General features: G+C 42.6%; 1 protein-coding gene across 1 annotated transcript in view; it reads right to left on the reverse strand.

Moving 5' to 3' along the window:
* ATXN10 (ataxin 10) overlaps nt 1-18781 on the reverse strand; it is a 225650-nt gene extending 206869 nt beyond the window's left edge. The window contains exon 1 of the mRNA XM_037847617.1: nt 18619-18781. Within this exon, the coding sequence (XP_037703545.1) occupies nt 18619-18734 (116 nt within the window). The 5' untranslated portion in view covers nt 18735-18781. The remainder of the gene's footprint in view (nt 1-18618) is intronic.
* Nucleotides 18782-22971: the final 4190 nt, after the last annotated feature.

Genomic DNA, 22971 nt, shown 5'->3' on the forward strand with positions numbered 1-22971 from the left:
AAAAAAAAAAGGTTGGGCATGGTATGACTCCATTTATACAACATTCTGGAAAAACGGAAAACTACAGGAACAGAAGACAGAGTAATGGTTGCCTGGCTTAGTGGGAAGGATGGAATTCAAGGGATACTACGAAATTTGGGGGATGATCCAACTGTTCTTGATTGTGATGGTGGTAACAACTATATATGTTATATATATTTATATAAGGGTTATTGTGTATAAGTTTCTTAAGTTAAAAAAGCCATCTGTCACATTACTTTTTCTATCATCTTGGCTTAACAGTCTAACACATTAAATTAATTCATGTCATGGTGCTAATGTTTGAATAAACATTACCCACTATCACTACTTTATTTGCCAAAGGAATGAATTTCTAAAGGTAGAGTTGTAATTAATTACAAATGTTATGGCTAACATTTATAATAGTAAGTTTAAAATAATTATGATAAAAAAAAGAAATATGTTCATGGCATTAACAAAAAAAAATTTATAATGGAAATACTAGCAGCACCATTTCCACAAATCTGTGCTATAGAATGATTTATGTATAGGGATGTGTATCACATCATTGTTTCCAGTGGTGAAAAATTGAAAACCTAAATATCCATCAATCGTAAATTGGTTAAATAAATTATGCTATATCCATACTTTGTAATAACACCTAACAGTTAAAAAAGAATGAAGTAAATTTATATGTGCCAACATGGAAAGATACCCAAGATGTATTGTTAAGTGAAAATAGTAAGTTAGAATAGGGAAAAAAAGCCTAAAATAATACATGTGTATATGTTACATTTAAAAAAATAATAATAATAATTACGATAATGAGTTTTGTCATAAATATGTTATCTAAAGTCTATTATTAAATTACGTTATTACTAGGATGAGTTTAAAAATGACTTAACATTAACAAATCAGTAGGAAGAGACTGGAATTGAGAAAGAAAATGTATAAGCACTGCAGAGGTGCAGATATAAATCATAAAAGACAGATCTACTGCTAAAAAAATTTTTTCAACAGAATGGATTCTCCACCGTGTTTCTACCACATTTTAAATTGAACATTAAGCCTTTCAGATTCATCAGTGATGACAGAGGTAACAGCAGTGCATCCATTTTCACTGTTGTATATGTTCCACTGAATGCAGACTCCACCATTTATTTGTCCCACCACTGTGAGACATCTGGGTGACTGCAGAGTTTTGTTCTGACACACAATGCGAGTCTCTGGGTGCCTATAAGCAAGTTTCCTCAGCCTGTGTGCCGAGGAGGGGTGCGGGGTTGTGATGAACGAGCATCTTCAACTTCACTATCCAAATTGTTTTCCCAAGTGGCTGCACCAGTTGCTGTGTAAGAGTTCCCTTGGCTCCTCACCCTCACCGACTCTTAGGTGACCTTTCATAACGTCTGCCAATCCGATCAATGCACACTGGTATCTCATTTGTGACTTTAATTTGGATTTCACTGATCACTTACAAGACTATGCAATGTTTACTGACTCTGACTGTTTCTTTTTCTGTGGAATGCCGTTGCCGTCTTTGATCCATTTTCCTCTGGGGAGGTTTGTCTTTTCCTTACTGATGCAGAGGTATTCTATATATAATCAATATACTAATACTCTTTGAAGTTATCTGTCTCAAAAATCTTCTCACAATTTGTGACTTGTCTTTTCACTCACTTCATGGTGTCTACTGATGAAAAAAGTTCTTAATTTTAATGTATTTGGTTTAGTCAAAATCTCCCATATGAGATTCCCATGTTTGTGTCCTGTATACAAAACCTTTCTCTACCAAGTATATAAAAGTATTCTCCATATATTTTCTTCCAAAGTTTTAGTTCTTCCAGTTACATATTTCTAAATCCATATGGTTACAGGTAGGAATCCAACTGAATTTTTGTCCATATGGATAAGAACTGTCACAGAACGTCCCACAGGTGGCCCACCCTCCGTGCGGGTCTGGGTGCCGCAGGCACTGATGCAGTTTCCACAATGCACAGTTCTGATCCTGGGCTCTCGAGTCTATTCCAATGGCTTACTTTTCTATCTCTCTACCAATTTCACCTTTTCTTAATTACTATAGCTCTGAAATAAGTCTTAATATCTGGCAGGGCATGTTCTCCAACCTTGAAAAGGATTGTTTCAGCTATTCTTGACCCTTAACTCTTTCATAATAATTCAATTCATCCAATGAATGTTAATTCTGTACCTACCAAGTACTAAGCTATCCCAGTTCTGGTTGCTGGGAAAAAAGACAAAAAATCTCTGCCATCATGGACTTTGTATTCTAACAGAGAAGAGACAAAATTACAGCAACTTTATAAACTGATGAGAATAATGCAATAGAAAGCCAAAAACTGATGATTTAAGACCAGAGAAAAGAGAATTGCCAGAGCAACTCATGCAAAAGGGAGTGAAATTTAATGCAGCACTGATGGGGTCTAGCATTCGGAAAAAAGGACAGTTCATCCGTTCCATAAAAGAGAAAGCAGGTTGTGTGGACATGGATATAATTTGTGGGTAGACAGTGTGATGGGGGGGTTCCAGGGAATTATCTTCTGGTTGCTCCTATTTTCTCAGTAAAACAGAAAACTGAGAGTGAGAATGAGGGAAAGGAAATGAAGATTTACAGAGAGGAAGGAGGTATGAAATAGCTGACTGGGAGAGCAGGAGTTTAAATGGGTCAGGGAAATATAGTAGGATTGCCAGGCAGCACTAAGTGCCACCCCCACCCCCACCCAGTGTTGTTCATCATCTATTTAAAGTAAGACCAAACAGCATGGTTGTATGTTTTTCTTCAGCCTCATTCAGCTACTTGGGTGTAGGCATAAAAGAAACAGAAAATTGGGTTTAACCAAAGTTGGAGTTTTGCCAGGTAAATACATAACCAAGTGAGAGAGGAGGTAAGGGAACTGAAGATGTATGCAAGGGAATGCTTTTAATACTGATCCATGGATCTAAACTGGACTAAGATGGAAAATGTCAACACGAGAGACAAACGGGACAGTGAACAGGAAGCAAGATTAACAGATTATAGGTCATGGTGGGGCCAAATACTTGTTGGAGTAGGGATTGTAGAGAGTTAGCAGGGAAGATAAAAGGAGGGGTAGCTAGAGAGTGGAAAGCCTGAAATTGAGACTGTGGGGGGAACACAGCTATCTAGTTAATGGCAACATCTAGGTAGAATCTGGCAGGGTTTGGTTGAGATGGGGTGGAGGTCAAGCTCACTGAAGGAGAGAAAGTCAAGGAAATAAGAGGCCAGCGTAATGAAAGGATAATCTATGTAAACACTGAAATAATCAAGATTTCAGACAGGAGAAGTAATGCAGAGTAACAAAGAACTAGGACTAAACCAAGAAATGAGGTGGAGTGACCCACACATCTCCTTCAACTGCAAAAGTGATGAATACGTGGCACAGCCTGATGGCATGAGATTAAATATCAGAAGGGATTGTGGAGGGAAAAGGTTTGAAAGCAGCAGTGGTAAGGAAGGAACAGTTACCAAATCTTTGAGCCAAACAGAACTCATATTAAGTACATAGGACAGAAAACAGTCTCCGACTTTCAAGGCCTTCTGGGAAAGACATGCTGGTGAAGTTCTAGCAAAAACCCTGTTGAGATTTTATTTCGTATGGCATTGGATCTATGGATCAATCTGGGGAGAACAGATGTCTTTATGTTACTGGGACTGCCTATGCATGTAACGGTGTATCATCCCATTTAAGTCTTCTTTAATGTCTTTCAATAAACTTTTATAATCTTCTCGATGATGATGATGACAGCAGTTAACACTTAAACTGTGCCTAATATTTGCCTAAGCACTATATAAACTCCTCAGTGGCTGTCATGAGTACACTTGCTTACAAATCATCTGCTTAACTCTACTGTGACTTCTCTAGGGTTGTGACCAACAGATAGGTTGGCTCGGTCCTGAGTTTGTCCCAGGATTCCTCTGCCTTTGAGCGAGTGCACATATCCACAGTCCAGCGATCAAGCCCTTGAGTCCAGACAGACCACTACACAAGGCTGGAAGCACAAAAGAGTTGAGAGTCTCCTTTGAGGGTACTGCCGGTCACAGTTCTAACCTTATTTATTTATTTTGATTTGCTGGCTCAGACTTTTTCCTGTTTTATCCATTTAAGAAAATTGAATATGAGGGGTGGCTCACACTGACCACTTCTGTATTTTGAAGTTGAGTCAGAACACCTTACCAAATAGTTCCAAGTGGTATTCCAGCTCATGGCAAAGGTAAAACTAAAGGAAATGGCCATCACATTCCCTAGAGGCTCTTTTTATAGGGTGACTTAATTGAGGCTCTCCCGCAACCAAGGGGGGCTGAATCACATTTGAGTCAAGATGCCACACGGCATCCTTAGCAAAGCAGACAAGACATGTGGGTTGGGTTTTTTCACTTTCTTTTTTTCTTTTTCTTTTTCTTTTGGTGCAGCCAGACACTTCTGGTGGCCAGAGACTTAGTAATGTTGGGGAAAACTTACGTGTATGTGTATATACACAGAAGGATAGGTTTAGTTTTTAGTTCTGTGCTACTCTGACCTCTAAATTATCTCATCAGTTCACTTTCTTTATGAAGTCATATCTGATAATTTTTCTATGCCCTTTCTACCAGTCTTTCTTCTATGCTCTCATTTTGTATCTAAGGACACAAGAAATTTAAATATTCAAGGAAACAACAAAAATGGTATTGGGTGCTCACTATGTGCTAGGTCTTAAACTAGGTACTGAGAATACAGAAGTAAATAAGAATCCTGCCCTCAGGTCGCTCTCATTCTAGCGGGACTGGCAGGTAAGAAAGGGATGACAATACCAAGGTTCTTTGAATGACTTAAGCACACAATGCCAAGGGAATATAAAGGAGATGCACTTAGGTCAGAAAAGGCTTAAGAGGTGAGATGGTAATTAAATCTTGAGGGAAGACCAGGAGCATGTCTATGAGCAAAGAACGAAGGCAGAAGACATTTTTATCTATAAATTTAACATTACGGCATTTGAGCTATTCCTTCGTTGGTGGTTCAAAATAAACTAAATATAGTTAATTTTATCATGTAATCTACAGTTACAGCACTTAGTACAGAGCTTGGCACATGGCATTTGTAGAGTGCATAAATGAATGAACAAATTACATGCTAGAGCAATTTAGCAGCTTTTGAGTAATTATCACTGATGGGCTCTCTGTCAGCACAAAGAAGTGACAGTCTCAGTACAGCCCCTGGCTCCTCAGTGCTCTATTCAGTCCAACATTTACTGGGTACCCAAAACAGGCCAGGAAGTGTGCTAGGAAACAGCATACAGAAGACAGCCCCTGGCCTCCATAAAGTCACAATCTAGTTGAAAGAAAGACGTGTGAAGACCATCACATCATGAAATGGAAAGTGCAGTGAGGGAAGAGATAACACTTTAAACACCTTCCCTATTACAAGCAACGCAATGGTAAGGTTTTGTATAAATGTATAAATAAATAAATAGACAAACCAATAAACAAATAAAGCCCAAAACAAAAGCAAAATAACTATCTCCAAATACCAGAAACTAAATGGAAACACTCAGCTATGATCACGTTTGAAACCAAAGAGCCCAACATGTTCAGAATGGGCAGGGGCAGCCTGACGGGACGAAGGGAACCAAAGGCCCCCAACACCTTGCAGAGATCAGAGCCATCACGTGGATCCAGCAGGAGGGCAGGACCCCTGCACCTGAAGGAGTGAGAAGACCTGCTGTCAACACAGCCCTGAGGATAGGCTGTATACAAAGCTGTCCACCTCCACCTCAGGAGGAAGCCAAAAGAGCTTCACAGGTAGGACCTGAACCAAGATGCTTGGCAGATTGGGGACCAGAAATGCAGTATCCCCAATGTCACTATGATATAAATCATCAGTATCAGACTTTATTCTAGAGTCACTGGGGGAAAGAGTAGAGACAAAGACAAAACCATCAGTTGTGAGGAGTGAGCCCGGAGCGGGGGAATATCATAAACCTCTCCAGGTGAGCCAGCAAACTAAAGGTTCAGAGAACAACTAACAGTAAGAAAGACTGGCCGCTCTCATCATCACTCCCAGGGACCCACTTGCAGAATCTGCACTCCCAATCCCACAACTCCAGGTCGTGCTGGACTAAGTCCTGGGTCCGGAAGAAGAACACTTCCATTGGGGGGCACAGTAAGGGTTCCACTGCACCATGAACTCTACCTACATACAGAGTGGCCACTTTGGGATCTGCAAACTAGCAGGCAAAGAAATGAGTTAATGCATCAGAAGGGGTGATCAACTCTGATGATCATGAAGGGCAGGGAGGAACAGATCTAGAACTTGGGGATTCCTTAGGAGGTCTCTTGGTACTTCCAGGCCTGGTGAAAACCAGGAATAGGCACCTGCAGCAGCCACAGACTGACCAGAACAAAGTGACCAAGGGCTCAGACCCCTTAGCAATGCAGCCTAGCTAAAATGCTGGCTGAAAGGAAGGGAAATCTAGAATGAATAGTAGACAGGATAATTATCAATTCTGGTTTCAGGACAGGCCACAGCAGTAGGGACTGAAGCTGGTTCCACTAATACTCCCCTCTTAGGTCTTTTCTTCTAGACTGCAACTGGCTACTACCTTGAAGAGTCAGTCCGAGTGGACAGTATCAGGCAAGAGCAGGTCTAAGAAGTGGAAGGGCAGACTACACCGAACGCTGGTGGTGGCCCACAGCCCATCCCTTTGGCCTGCTTAGTTAATGACCCCAGGGACAATTCTCAACCAGTGGGCAGCAGGTTAATAGACATGCTACCCAGCCACACATTCTCCAGAGACAATTTGGAAGGGCAGTCTGCACTGTGCCTCAGGGATCTCGTGTGGGAGTAACAGCAGTTCCAGCTCCCTATGGCACCCTTGTCAGGTCCCTATTACCAACTCCCATTGTCACACAATCCTGACTGCTGGGGACCACTTCCAAGTAAACCACTTGCACCTAAGTCCTTGCCTCAGAGTTTGCTTTAGGGGAAAAAACAAACTAAGAATCAAGTATCCCAGGAGATGTGTAAAGTGTCTCTGTAGCGCTGCCTAAATTACAAAAAAATTCAAAACATCCCAAATATCCATCAGTGGGGAAAGGGGTAGATAAATTATGATGTACTCCTATGATGGCATATTTCCCAACAGTTAATAATCTAGCTCTCTATTTATGAGTACTGGTAGCACTCAAAAAACGTTTAATAAAAAAGGCAAACTGCAGAACATATGCATAAAACAGAATGCACACCATTGAGCTAAAATTTTTAAAACAATCTACCTTTAGGGCCAGACAGATAACTGCTCCTGGGTAAGAAGGGAGAGGAATGGGGTTGGGGAAGGACACAGAGACGCGGCAGCTGGCCTCCAAGAGGGCTCCTAATGCTGCCCATCCCCAGTACTCACTCTTCCGTACTGTCCCCTCCAGCAACCATCAGCTACAGCAGCAGTAACGGTGTCCTTTCCAGGACCAGGTTTGGAGGAGAGCACTCCATCTTGAGCACACTCTCTTGGATCACTCGCTCTAAGAGAAGCCAGCTGCCAGATCCCAAGCAGCTGGAGGAGAGGTCCACACCGCGAGGTTCTGGAATCCTCTGCCAATGGCCGCGTGGGTGAGCCCTAAGTGGAGCCTTCTGCCCCAGGCAGGCCTCAGAGACCACCCAGGACCACCCAGCTAAGCAGCTCCGGATTCCTGGCCCTCAAGACTCTGTGAGATCATAAAGGATGGGGGTTCTAAGCTGCTAACTCGTGGAGTAATGGTGTCAGTAATGCTTTACATTTTGAGAAAACAAGACAAAATTTTAATATTTGTTGATTTTGCGAGTCAAATCCATGGGAACTTGTTACATTATCTGTCATACCATCCCCAGTAAAGGCATTAACATTAATAAATACTTGTGGTTTTGATTTGTTGAGATGTTAAAGGTAAGCAAACAAACACTGGGATGAAAGCTAATGAGAAGTTTCCATTTCCTCAAAGTACGCAAGTAAGGCTTTTTTCACACAACAGTTCCTTAGTGTACCATCATTCAGTGCAAAGACATCTGAATTCCTCCTCCTGTTCAAGTCAGAACATTAAGTTATTTTCAAGCATTCACATTTTTAGTTGGGAATTCTAACAGCTTTTTAAAAATTGTTTAATATTGCTAAACTACTTTTATTCCAAATAATTACAACCAGTAAGAAATTACTGTCCACTTCTTTTGGATTTGAAAAACCATTTTTTTTTTCACTGACTGAGTTATTATATCTGCTTCTTATGCTAAAGTTCTGGAGACGGTTCCATCATGGAACTGAGATTAAAGACTGCGCAAGCGCTATTTTAATTATGTCAAATTCTCCAGCAGGACCAAAAGTCTTGGTTCTTTTCACTCCAGCCTCCAACTCCAGCGCCTGCTCTGAGCACAGTTGTTGGTGTGTGCCAGGCACACTTCAGTCACCACCCAGAACAGACCCTGATCCCAATCACCCTACAGAGTAGACCCATTTTACCAATGAGAAAATAAGGTTACAGTATGTGCTTAAGTCTATAGCTAAAAACCCACTGCCTGAATCCAGAAAGGCACTGATACTTCATACTGGTTCATTTCAAGGAAAAGGGCGGAGGGTGGCGGGGAGACGCTCCCGAAAACAAATTGTTACAAAAATACACACACACACACACACTTCAGTCACTCTGAAAAAGGAACCCACAGGAGGCCCCTATTACTGAGGTCAGGAAAGAATGAAGTGCTGAGGCAAATTTCCCCTCCAAGGTCACAAACCCATCAGATGAGAAAAGCTATGCAGTCAATCTGCAATGGGAGATTATACAAGCACCCTTAAACTGCAATTCTAAGTGGAAATATCCTGGGCCACATCTTCCACTTGCTTCCCTCATCCTTCCAAGATTATTTCTGTCTTTTTTCCAGATTTAGACCTCAGGCCATCTATTCATTCATATAGTTAATCACCTCAGCCAGGCTCCGGAAGCAGAGACGAGCACTGCCTGGCGTAGAAGAAAACATGAACAAAACTCAATGAGCCCCCAGTATCCTAATAAACATTAGAGAACCCAATACCCACACTTCCCTTCTTTTCTCACAGCAAATTCTACAATGAAAAATACTGCTTTACCACCAGCAGGTGAACTCACTGTCCTCCCCCCTACGTGGGACCCGACTCCCAGGGTTGTAAATCTTCCTGGCAACGCAGGACATGACTCCCGGGGATGAGCCTAGACCCAGCATCGTGGGATTGAGAAAGCCTTCTTGACCAAAAGGGGAAAGAGAAATGAAACAAAATTAAGTTTCAGTGGCTGAGAGATCTCAAATGGAGTCAAGAGGCCACTCTGGAGGTTATTCTTATGCATTATATAGATATCCCTTTTTAGTTTTTAGTGTATTGGAATAGCTAGGAGGAAATACCTGCAACGGTCAAACTGCAACCCAGTAAGTAGCCTTGTTTCTTGAAAACGATTGCATAACTATGTAGCTTACATGGTGTAACTGCGTGATTGTGAAAACCTTGTGGCTCACACTCCCTTTATCCAGTGTATGGACAGATGAGTAGAAAAATGGGGACAAAAACTAAATGAAAAATAGGGTGAGATGGGAGGGATGGAATGTTTTAGGTGTTCTTTTTCACTTTTTTTTTTTTTTTTTTTTTTGGAGTAAGGAAAACATTCAAAACATGATTCTGGTGATGAATCCACAACTGTATGATGGTACTATGAATAACTGTACACTGTGGATGATTGTAGGGTATGTGAATGTATCTCAATAAAACTCTATTAAAAAAATATGGCTTTACCAATGATATCTTTCAATGAGTGTGCAGAAAAGGCCAATGATGTTTCTTCAAAGTACTGAACAATGCTGGCTGAGATTTAGCACACACAAAAATTTTGGGGGAGGGGCAGGTTTGGTAATAATTTACATGCAGTTATCTGAGGTATAATTTATATACAGTAAAATGACACCAAATTAAATGGTACAGTTCAATGACCTGTGACAAACGCATACACTCAAGCAACCAGTACCCCCATCAACAGAGAACACATTTCTTTACCCCATGCTCTTTTCCAGTCAATCCCCACTCTCCTTTGATAACCATGTTCAGACTCATATCACTGTGTACAAATATTTAGCTTTGCCCACTGGAGAACTTCACATAAATAAACTCATACAGTATGTACGCATTCAGTTCAGCTTCTTTCATCCTGTGTGCTTCTGTCATCCAGGTTGATGTATGATTGGTGGTTTATTCACTTTAACTGCTGAGTAGTTTTATCCACACTCACTGATGGATAGGAGCTGTTGCCAGTATCTGACTATTATGAGTGAAGCTGCTAAGAACATTCCTGTACCAGTCTATACATTCTTCTTTTGTGGAAATACCTAGGCTCGCAGGTGGAGGCTATGTTTAACTTAATAAAAATTAAAAAAAAAAGAAACCTGCCAAAATGTTTCCAAAAATAGTTGTACCATTTACACTCCCACAAGCAGTATATGAGGGTTCCAGCTGCTCCATACTCTTGCCAAAATTCAGTGCAGTTGTTTCGATTTTAGCCATTCTAATGGCTGTGCAGCAGGATCTCACTGTGGCTTTAATTTGCATTCCCCAAGTGACCAATGATGTTGAGCACTTGTATTTATTGATCACTGATGTATCTTCTCTTGTAAAGCTAAGTTTTTAGCCCATTTTTAAAATTTGATTCTCTTTTTATTATTGAGTTGTAGGAGTACTTTATACATTCTGAAACAAGTCCTTTGTCAGATATATGTATTGCCAACACCTGTACTCAGTCTGTGGCTTGCCTTTCCACCTTCTTAACATTGTTTTTTGATAGGGAGAATTTTCAAAATTTTGATAAAGCCTAATGTATCAGTTTTTCTTGAGTGGTTAGTGCTACCTGCGTCCTGGATAAGATGTTTGCCTACACCTAAGATCACAAAGATATTCTCCCAGATTTCCTTCTAAATACATTATAGTTTTAACTTTTATATTTTGGTCTATAATCCATCTTGAAGTGTGAGGTATGGATCAAGGTTGGTTTTACTCCAATTAGACAGCCAGTTGTTCTAGCAGTATTTGTTGAAAGAATTTTCCTTTTCCCATTGAACTGCTTTGGTAGTACATAAGGTTTTTAGGATGATTTTGGTCTTAAGCTTGCAAATATTTTGCAAAGGGAAAATACCTGGAAATGCCCTCAATATACCATATACAATATTCAGCATCCAACAAAAAAGATTGGCCCAAAGGACCAAACACAAAAAGACATAAGATGGATACCTGAAACTATCAGACTACAACCCAGAACCCATGAATCTCGAAGACAGTTGTATAAAAATGTAGCTTATGAGGGGTGACAATGGGATTGGGAAAGCCATAAGGACCACACTCCACTTTGTCTAGTTTATGGATGGATGAGTAGAAAAATAGGGGAAGGAAACAAACAAACAAAGGTACCCAGTGTTCTTTTTTACTTCAATTGCTCTTTTTCACTCTAATTATTATTCTTGTTATTTTTGTGTGTGTGCTAATGAAGGTGTCAGGGATTGATTTAGGTGATGAATGTACAACTATGTAATGGTACTGTAAACAATCAAAAGTACGATTTGTTTTGTATGACTGCGTGGTATGTGAATATATCTCAATAAAATAAAAAAAATAAAAAAATAAAAAAAAAAGACATAAGAGATCACAGAAACAGACCCACAGGTGATCATCCAGGACTCAATCATCCAGCACATTTCATAAAATAACTAGAATTAATATGCTCAAGAAGAAAAATGACAAGATGAATTTCAACAGAATGCAGGAATCTATTTTTAAAAGAATCAAATAGAAATTCAAAAAATGAAAAATACAATTGACTGAAACTAAGCACACACTAGATGGCAGCAGATTAGAAATGGCAGAAAAGAGGATTAGAGAACTAGAAGGCAGGTTAGTAGAAAAATTTCAAACAGAAGCTTGGAGAGAAAAAAGAATGGAAAATAAAGAAAAGAGCCTATAGAACACATGGAAGGTAATGAAAGATATAATATGTAACTGGAGTCTGAGAGGAAAGGCAGGAATGGAGCAAAGGTAATTGCTGAAGAAATACTGGCTAAGTTCCCTAAGCAATAAAAAACATCAAGCCACAAATTCAAGAAGCATTATCCAAACAGGGTAATTACAAAGAAGTCACATTTCTCTGCTCTCATGGGCCTTCCATTCTAGAAAGAGAAAGATAATAAATACAAAAATCACTATAAGTAATTAAATTATATGTTGGAATGTAATAAGTGCTTCAAAAAACGGAAAATAGAGCTTCACAGTAAAAGTGTTCAGAAGGATAGAGAGAAGTAGACTGCACTATTAAGTAGAATGTATGAAAACTTGAAGTAGGTAAACAGAAAACAATTTTGTCTAATCTGAGATTAAAGAGAAAAAATAGGCTTAAAAAAAAAAACAAAACCATTGTTTCTGTGAGTATGGAAGAAACCAAGTGTGCACAGAAACCAAGTGTGCACAAGCTATACAAAGAGCAGCAAGTCCACAAGAAATTGTTAAGAACCTACTATTATCAGGCTCTATGCCAGATGCTAGAGATACAGATGTGAAAGTGATATATAAGAGATATGCCCACTTTTTTTCCTTGTCACATTTTTTTTTCTTTATTAGAGAAACTGTGGGTTTACAGAGTAATCACGCATAAAATACAGGATTCCCATATTCCACCTTTCATTGGTTTGGAAACTTTGGTACAATTGATGAAAGCACATTTTTATAATTTTACTATAACTATATCCCATGGTTTAACTTAGGGTTTACTGTTTGTGTACTGCAATTCCATGGATTTTTTCTTTCTTTTTTTAATTTTTATTCTGCTACCATATACATAACCTAACATTCCCCCTTTAACCACATTCAGGTATATATTCCAGTGCTGTTCATTATGTTCACAATGTTGTGCTACCATCATCACCACCCATTATCAAAAGATTTCCATCATCCCAAATAGGAACTCAGTACATTTTAAGTCTTAACTTCCCATTCCCTATCCTTACCCCATCTCCTGTTAACCTATATTCTAGATTCTGACTCTACGAGTTTGCTTATTCTAATTATTTTATATGAGGGAGATCATACAATAGTTGCCCTTTGGTGCCTGGCTTATTTCACTCAACTTGATGCCTTCATGGTTCACCCATGTTGTTGTATGTATCAGGGCTTCATTCCTTTGGCTCACTTAAGCTTATGAAATGGAGAAGCAAGGAGGCATCTGTTTAATTATAAGAAGAATTCATGGAAAGTAGTATCCAAATGTTACATTATTTCATGAACACAAGAGCCAAAACATAATTTTCCCTATAGAAATGAATAAACTGAGCGGCACTGTCGCAGATAACCTTCTGCAATGATGGAAATGTTCCATATCAGTGCTGTCAAATACACTAGCCACTAGCCACCTGTGGCTATTGAGCACTTGAAATCTGGCTAGTGCAACAGAATGAATTATTAATTTCCATTCATATTAATTTAAATAGCCATATGTAGCAGTCAGTGGACAGCACTGGTTTAAGAGCACAGTAGCCAATGCTGACTTGGCATCATACTTTAACTGGGGGGTCTGAAGAGGTCTTAGAGATATGTCGTAAAGGTAAGTAAAGAGCTGGAAAATACAACCCATGGAAAAGGCCAAAAATATAATATTTAATGTATTTATAGCTTATCTTGTTCCAGAAAAGATGTAACATGACTTGCAAGGAGTCACAGCACAGCAAAAAAAAAAAAAAAAAATCACTTAACTACTAAATAAATGTGGAAAATGCAGTTATCTATATTAAACAAAAGGTATAAAACAATTTAAAATAAGTGAGAAGGGAATTATCTTACACAGAGAAAAAATAGTTAAGAAGTCTCTTAATACTGACATTTTATGACAATAAGAAAATTTTTTAAGGATTTTAGTGTCTAAGACAGACCTCAAGGCATAAGTTTAATCCAAAGCATGAAGAATTTAGACTGGTGTAATGATTTGTTGCTGCATAACAAATTAACCAACTTAGAAATGTGAAGCAATGATAAACATTTACCATTTCACACTGTGCCAGTTTGGATGTATTATATCCCCCAAAACGCCATTATCTTTGATGCAATCCTGTGATGGCAGACTTATTAGTGATGATTATGTTGGAACCTATTGTTTCAGTGTTTCCATGGAGATTGACTCAGTCAATTGTGGGCAAGACCTTTCACTGGATTCTTTCCTTAGAGGTGTTACCCCACCCATTCAGGGTGGGTCTTGACTGGATCACTCAAGTACCTTTAAAAGAGCCACAAAGACCCAGACTTAGCGCAGCTGTGAGTGCCATTTTGGAGCGCAACTGATAGTGACATTTTGGAAGAGCTGCAGCTTACAAAGAAAGCGACCCAGGAGCAAGCAGACGCCTAGAAAGGAACATCCTGGGAGAAGGCCATTTTGAAACCAGAACCCTGGAACAGATGCCAGCCACGTGCCTTCCCAGCTAATAGAGGTTTTCCGGACACCACTGGCCATCCTCCAGTGAAGGTACCCGATTGTTGACGTGTTACCTTGGACACTTACGGCCTTAAGACTGTAACTGTGTAACCAAATAAACCCCCTTTATAAAAGCCAATCCATTTCTGGTATTTTGCAAAAAGGCAGCATTAGCAAACTGGAACAGATTTTGGTAGCAGAGAAGTGGGGTGCTGCTGAGTTTGTAAATACATGGTTTGTAAATACCATGTAAAAACATGTTGGAACAGCTTTTTAAATGGATAAGGGGAAGATTCTAGAAGAACTGTGAGGAGCTTGAGAGAAAAGGCCTAGATTGCTCTGAAGAGACTGTTTATGGGAATTTGGACTCTAAGGATACTTCTGATGAGGCCTTGAGCAGAAATGATGAATTTGTCATTGCCAACTGGAAAGAAGGCAATCCTTAATCCAAATGGGTATTATCATCCCCTTTACAAGATGAGAACCATTAAGCCCAAAGAGACTACGGCAGGATTCACAGGCAGATCTACACAGTTCCAGAACCACTGTTCTTTCTACTATGTGACACTCCCATCATTCTAGCAACCCCATACAGAAGTGTGTTTGGTAGAAATAAACATATGGGAAGAATCTCAAAATACATTATTTCATCTACAAGTCTTACCTTTTGTTTCACAAATTAGCTTCTTACTTTCCTCAGTCTATCCCTTTGGTGTCTCTTTGCTACTCTAGGGCCTCATTTTGCTTCACTTTTTGTCCCACCCAGCTTCTGGCACCTTGGCCCGTGCTCCCTCTGGGTCCTTCTGCCTGCCTGGCCCCGCTTGCGGTCGCAGTTGACTCGTCTGGGGGGAGGTGGCGGCCGGTTGCTAAATCCTAGGCTCTCAGGATTGCTCGGAGGGTACCGGCGGCGGGGGCTCTTTCCCGGAGGCGAGGGCGAGGCGGGGGACTCCGGCGGGGGCGTGCAAGGTGTAAAGGGCGGCGAGAATGAACAGGCAGGACACGTTTCTTTTTGGGTGAAGAAGCCAAGAGAGAGCTTATTAGGGGAGAGTACAAGCTTATATCGGGCGGTTTAGAGGGCGGGGTAGCTGTAGAGGTTAAAGGCTTGGATTGGTTCTGAGAAGCTATAGGCAGCAGGTGGGAGTGGCTATGATGGTGGCGCGTGCGCGCCGGTGGTGGGGGAAGTTGCACCAGCAACGGGTAATGTGGGGGTAGGGTGAGGGAAACGGCCCTCCTGGCAAGCCTCCTCCAGCGTTTGCTTTAGGTGGGGAAACGGGGCCTGCCTCCGGCCTCACCTTCTCAGGCCCGGGGGGCTGTGGAGGGCGCTGTCACCCGTGCCCACTACCCTCCCCAGGGGCGGATCCGGTCCCCTGGCCCAGGCCCGCCAGGTCGAAGCACGTAATCAGTATCCCGCACCCGCTCAACTGCACTAGGCACTCCAAGAGAGTAAACCAAGGAGGCGGCCCCACAAAGGAAAACGCTGGAACCCAGAGCGTCAGGGGCCCTCTCAGGGGTCTGGTTCAAACCCCATGAGTCCCCTGAGGAAGAGCTAAGGATTCACCCAAAGACACACAGAGAAGCAGTGGCAGGAACAGGACCCAAACGAAGCCTGGGCTTCTTCTAAACCCACAGCAAGAGCCCCCTGCACCACCACACAACTATGTCTTTCCGTCCCAGGACCCGCCCATCAGCTCTCCCTTCCCGGACTCCAAACCCTGCCTGGAAGCTAGGATAACTGCACCAAAGGAACTGCAGCCAAATCTGGGAAGCATCCTCATTTCCTCACTCTCCCCCAATAATCCAATAGATCTGAGCCCAGTCCATTCAACCTGGTAAATATTTTTTCAGTATTTATCCTACGGCACCCCACAGACAATGTCCTAATCCAGTCACTTTTCTCTGTCATGTGGGCTTCTACAGCAGGTTCTTAAAAGTTCCCTTGCCGGTGACAGTGTGATTGTGAAGACCTTGTGGATCACACCCCATTTATCTAGTGTATGGATGAGTAGAAAAATGGGGATAAAAACTAAAAGACAAATGGGGTGGGATGGGGGGATGATTTGGGTGTTCTTTTTTCACTTTTATTTTTTATTCTTGTTCTGGTTCCTTCTGATGTAAGGAAAATATTCAGAGATAGATTGTGGTGATGAACACATAACTATGTTATCATACTGTGGACAGTGGATTGTATACCACAGATGATTGTATGGTGTGTGAATGTATTTCAATAAAACTGAATTTAAAAAAAAAAAAAAAAAGCCCCCTTGCCTCCTGCTCCATTCTAATTTATCCCCCACACTGGCAGCCAAAGAGAAGTCTCTAATATTCCAATCTTTTCCCATCACTTCCTTGATTAAAAAAAACTCACAAAGGACCAAGTCAAGAAGGGCCTTGTGAACAGGTTATGAGCTTGGATTTTTTCCTACAGGTTATAAGAGAACTAATATTTGAATATCTTTTATGTACCAGACATCTTACCTGTGTTATTCCATTAAATCCTTTCAACGGCTCTGCAAAATCGGTATTTGGCCCCTTGGTACAGACTGGTCTTTCTAGTTAGCCTCCCCCCCTCCACCTGTACCCCAAGCAACAGATCCACGTGCTCCTGCTATATCACCACCTCTTCTTGTACAGACCTCCATTACAATTAATGTTTATATATCAACTTCCCTAACATGTTCAATAAAAAGATCAGGACATTCATCTTTGTACCCCTGGCCCCTAGCAAAGAGCCTGCTTCACAGTAGATGCCCAAAAAATGATTGATAACTAGATTATACACTAAAAGGAGGGTCCATCACGGAAGAGACATATCTAAGTTTTAAGTCAGTTAGCATATCTCCTAGGAGTAGTGCCCTGGGCTTTCAGCATCTCCACACTTCCTACTGTGATTTGAGGTGGAGGAAGTGCTCAGACCAAAGAGTCTAACTTGGAAAGGAGACCCTCCACCCATGATCCCAATTAACCCACATCTACGAGTCGCTTTCTTCTTCATGCCCTCTGCTCTTTGTACATACCCCAATGATTGCATTACAGCGATCTGCTGGCTCTCCAGTCCAGGGGAAAACACAGACTTTTCACTTTTCAACTCTATCACCCAGCACAATACCTGGCCCATGGTGAACCACCAACAAATAAATTAAAAAAATAATAAAACTGGCTAACACTTATTTAGTACTTTCTATGTCTCAGGTATTCCTACTATGGATTTAATTGACATAACTTCACTTAATCCTCACAACAAGCCCATGAGGGAAGTGCTGTGCCACATTATTCCCATTAAATAGATTAGGAAATCGAGGGCCAGAGAGGAACAGAATAAAATCGAACACACACTAGCTGAGGACCTAGCATATTTTATATTTCTACATGCTTTATTTCTTCGTCCCTCTGCACAATCCAGCGATAAAGTTATGTATTCTATTCCCATTTTGTATTCCCAAGCAGGAAATCTAAGGCTTGGAGAAACTGCCCAGTAACACACAGCTTGTGAGTGGATAAGCCCAGGAACCAAATCCAGGACTGTGAGACTTCTGGGCATCTTCTGGCCTCACCATCTTGCCTCTCCGTAGCAGGGTCAGGATGGAACTGGCCTCTGCTCACCAGTGGCCGCGCTATCTGCACAAAAGGCTGCCTCCACCTTCAGGGATGGCAAAGCCCGAGCTCCGTCGGGACACTGAATGGAGCTCCCACCCCGCCCGCACTGCGTCGCGGCCATTCGCGCAGCCGCCCGGGAATGGGTGTCCGTCTCCCCCCGACTACGATCACGGCTTTACGCCTACAGAGGCCCTGTCGGTCTCTCCCAGCCAGGGCCGAGAACGGTGCCAGTCAATAAACGGGCACAGCGCGGCCCCGGGCTCACTGGGTAGCAGCTCTCCCCTCCGCGCCCGCTCCACCCCCGTGCCGGCGGGTGGGAGGCCGGTGTCAGCCCCCGGGACCCGTGGGAACGCAGCGCAGCTCCGGGCAGCGCCCGCGACCCGGAAGGCTCGACCTCCCCACCCGCGCAGCGGCCCTCCAACCCCGAGCCGCCCGCGGCGGGAGACGTTGGCGGCCGCGCAGGCCCCTCCTCTCGGGCGCGCCGCCTCCCGGGCCCGCGCCCGTCCTCCCGCCGCCCGGGCGCCGGGCATTACCGGTTCCGCGGCTCTTTGAAGAGCGCCGTCAGCGCGCGGAGCGCCTCCAGGTCCTGGATGGGCGCCGGCACCGCGACGCCGGACAAGCGGGCCGACGGCTGCCTGGGCGCCGCCATCTTGCCGCCCGCTGCTCTCGCCCGAGCCGGAGGAGGAGGAGGAGGAGGAGGAGGAGGAGGAGGAGGAGGAGGAGGAGGAGGTGGAGGAGGAGGAGGTGGGAGAGGAAGAGGCGAGGCTGAGCCGCCGAGCGCCTCGGGCGGGAGGAGGGGACGCCGCGACGACGGGAGGGGGCGCCGGCGGAAGTCCCGCCCGAGGGGAGGGGGCGCCGGCGGAAGCCCGGCCCGAGGGGAGGGGTTGCCTGTAGGAGGCCGGGCGCAAGGGGAGGGGGTGCCTTTAAGAACTTCGACCCCAGGGGAGGGGGCGCCTGTAGGAGGTCGGGCCCCAGGGGAGGGGGCGCCTGTAAGAAGTCAGGCCCCAGGGGAGGGGGCGCCTTAGGAAATCAGGCCCCAGGGGAGGGGGCGCCTGTATGAGGCCGGGCCCCAGGGGAGGGGGCGCCTGTAGGAAGCCGGGCCCCAGGGGAGGGGGCGCCTGTAGGAGGCCGGGCCCCAGGGGAGGGGCGCTTGTGAGAACTCAGGCCCCAGGGGAGAGAGCCTTTGGGGCTGAGGTTCACCTGGAGAAGGGTAAGTGCGGGACTGAGGGTGTCCCTGACCATAGGGGTGACCGAAGGCAGAGGGGCCCCCTGAGGGGAAGGATGAAAGACCTGGGTCCTGCAGTGGGAGTGCGTGGAGTAGGGCGCCCGCCTGGCCCCCTGGGAACTGCCTGTCACCAGCTTGTGTGTCTTGGACCCTGATGGCTCGGGTCCTAACACTTAACTGATGGTTTACCGAGCACCAGGCACTCTTCCTAGGGTGACAGAATGCATTGCTTCAGCCCATTAAGGATTTAAAACACAATTAGAAGTCCGGAAGCTAAATTCCACAGCATTAGGGTAAAAATTGTTTTTTGTTTTTTGTTTTTTTCTAAGGAAAATGAGGATCTTAATTTACAGGATCAGACAAGGCTTCTCTGGCTGGTGTTGGTAACTCACTTTTTTTTCTTTCCACTGGCCTTTATCGTATGGTATAGACTTTGGGCAGGTATTGTTGCCAAGCCCTGTGCCAGGCGCTAGAGATACAGAGATCAGTAAGAGATGATCCCAACCCTGAAGGAGCTCACAGACCATGAGAGAGGCACACATATTTGCTGTGCAAATTGCTGTGGGACCATTTGAAATATGTAAATACACATGTACACTTTACAGCCTTTTGAGCTCTTTGCTAAATACAGTTTTAAAACAGGAACATCACCAGTTAGAGTATTCAAGAGAAATGAATTTTGGACAAGGAAGTTACTCGATTTTGGCATTCAGTCTCATCCATTTAATTGACATTTTTGACTGCCTAGTCTGTGCCGGATATTAGATTACCTGGCAGTGCCAAGACAATTCCCAATGTTTAACAACCCTGAGGCTAGCAGGGCAAAAATCTCCCACTGAACTGGAAAATCAGGGGATAGTAAAATATATTTTATATATTATCATGTATTGAGACCTCGACCATTGGTGTTCTATCCTCAAGTGTGAAACAAAAGTAAGCACTCTGATTCATACAGAAAACATTCCCCATAATACTCAAATTCCTTTCCTGGGATATTGCAATATGCTCCTGATTAGACTCCTTGTTTCTGCTCTTACCTCCCTCCTTTACAGATGCTTTAAAAATTAAGTCAACACTAGACTCTGATCAAGTCCCTCTAATGAATTTCCATTTCACTCAGAGTAAAAGCCAAAATCTTTCCAAAACAAAGCTCCTACGTGCTCTGCCACCCTCCTCCCTGCTCTCCCCTTTTACCGTGGTCAAATCTCCTCCCAGTTTCTTCCTCCTCCGTTGTGCTTCAGCCACACGGCCTTCTTGTTGTGCTCCACCAGGCAAAGAACCCTCCTGCCTCAGAGCTTTGCACATACTGTTCCTCTTGCGTGGAACACCTTCACCACTCTCCCTCCAGGTACCTGCATGGCTGCTTCCCTGCCTGCCCAAACGCCCTCTTAATGAGGCTCCCTGATCAATCTACTTGAAATTGTAACACACCATCCAAATTCCTGATTTTCCCCATAGCATTTGGCACTTTCTGTATTACATGGCTTACATGTCTATTTTGTTTATTGTGTTTCCCCTGCCAGAATGTAAGCTAGCTCATGAGGGCAAACAGTTCTGTTTTGTTTATTTTGATCTCCAGCACCTAGAAAAGGACCAAGGATGTGGGAAATGCTCAATAAATACCATTGAATGAATGAACAAAGAATATTTCTTAAAATATATTTTCTTAGAGAAGAAAGGAAATAACATGCCTTCAGAGCAAGAATTACAACAACCCAGAAAATGCAGAAAAGAGGGAGAAAAGAAGAAAAATATTAAGAGGAAGAAGATTTTTTTTTAATGAAAGACATGAACAGGACAGACAAGAAGTAGAAGGACAAATGAAAGAAACAAAAGGAAATTAAGTTGGTCAAACAGTGGGTGTTATTGACCGCTCAGAAACAACTAGAGGATTTCAACCTTGGCTGAGTTGACAAAACCAAGTTAATATTTCACTTGGACTAAATGGCGTTTTTTGTTATATAGCTGTTTGCCCAGGATGAACCAGATGAACCGATGGACGTGAATTAAACTTCAGTTGACATTTATGATATAAATTTGTATCTTGAGCCCATGGCAGAAGAACTGGATCAGCAATGAGTCAGTGAAAAAGAAAGAAGTAGTAAAATAATAAGGGAAAGCAAAGGAGAAAAGTAGGGCAGATGCAAGGCAAAAACAGATTTGGACCAAAGTGCACGTGGTTTGGGCAAGGAAAGGAGAGGAAATGAGTGAAAACTGGTCAAACAGAAAGGAAGAAGAGTAGCAGATGGGTAGAAAAGTTCTTGCTGGTGCTGGCACCTCTCTTTGAATCGTTCTCCTTACCATCCAGGCCTATGATTCTCCCTCTAGAAGGTTTGTCATACGCCACCTACTCGGCAGAACTTCTTATCTCCATCAGGAAAAGCTCTTCTCAGTTCATACCTCTCTTGTGACACCGACTCTCCATAGTCACCCTTGTACTATTGGCCCATGTTTGTGTACCCATCCTCCCACATCTGAGGTCCCTCGAGGCAGGGACTTTGTCTTCCATGTTGCCTTGTGCTTAGAAGCAATGCTATTCATATTTATTGAACTGAAAACTTTGGAAATTGAGAAAAAAAGAGAAAAAAAATAACAGAACAGCATAATGGTTAAGAGCAGGAGCCCACAAGCCAAATCTGGCCCAATCCCTATTTTTGTTAATCAAATGTTTTGGAAACAGTCACTTTTTTTATAGATTTACATATTGTTTATGGCTGCTTTGGTGCTACTACAGCAGGGTGGATTAGTTTGACAAAAGACTGTGTAGTATGCAAAACCTAAATTATTTATCACCCAGTCCTTTATCAAAAAGATCTGCCAATGTCTGGTTAAGGGCATGGACTCTGGAGACACACATATCTGGATATTGTGAGTCCTGGTTTCATCTCTTAGCACCTGACTTTGGAGAAGTAATCATCTCTCGACGCCTTTTTTTTTTTTTTTTTTTTTTCTGCATTGTAAAATGGAATAATAACAGTACCTACTTCATTGAGTTGTTGGGAGGATTCACTGGGAAAATCTATGTTAATTCAATATTTTTTGTATATTTAGCTTAGCTCAATTAATGCTAACACTGATCTATGCATGGTATGAAAGTGAGTGATTAGGAGGAATAAAGAGGACAAGGAGGTAGAAAGCTGTTCAGTGGTAGAGCAAATTACAAACACTAGGGAATAAGTAGGAAATTGTGGATAGGCTCAAGATAGAATTGGTAGTAAGTGACTGGCAATAGACTTATAGGATTCAAGGCATTAATTGTGATGTTACTAGTAATAGTTGGCATTGTAGGGAACAGTAATTTCTGTATAGTTCATAAAGTTATGAACCTAATTCCTTATGATTGCTACCAATCCATTTTTTAATGTTATTTTTCATATTATTTCAATTTAGCCCACATTTATTGACCACCTTTTATGGGCTATATTAAAATCTAGTATTACAAAGATGATAGGATATTACCTCAACTGTCAAGAAGCTGTCAGTATATTAAGGGAATGTAGACATAGAACCATCTACTGATTCTACAATGTAGTAAATAGTACCAGCAAAAGATGTACAAAGAGCTAGAGATCTGGAGAGGTGAAGAAAAACTACTCTGAAGAAAAAGCATTTAATTTGAATATTAAATGACTAGATGAGCACTAGGTAGGTAAAAGGTGGA

Source organism: Choloepus didactylus, chromosome 8 (genome assembly GCF_015220235.1).
Source record: "Choloepus didactylus isolate mChoDid1 chromosome 8, mChoDid1.pri, whole genome shotgun sequence".
Taxonomy (NCBI): domain Eukaryota; kingdom Metazoa; phylum Chordata; class Mammalia; order Pilosa; family Megalonychidae; genus Choloepus; species Choloepus didactylus.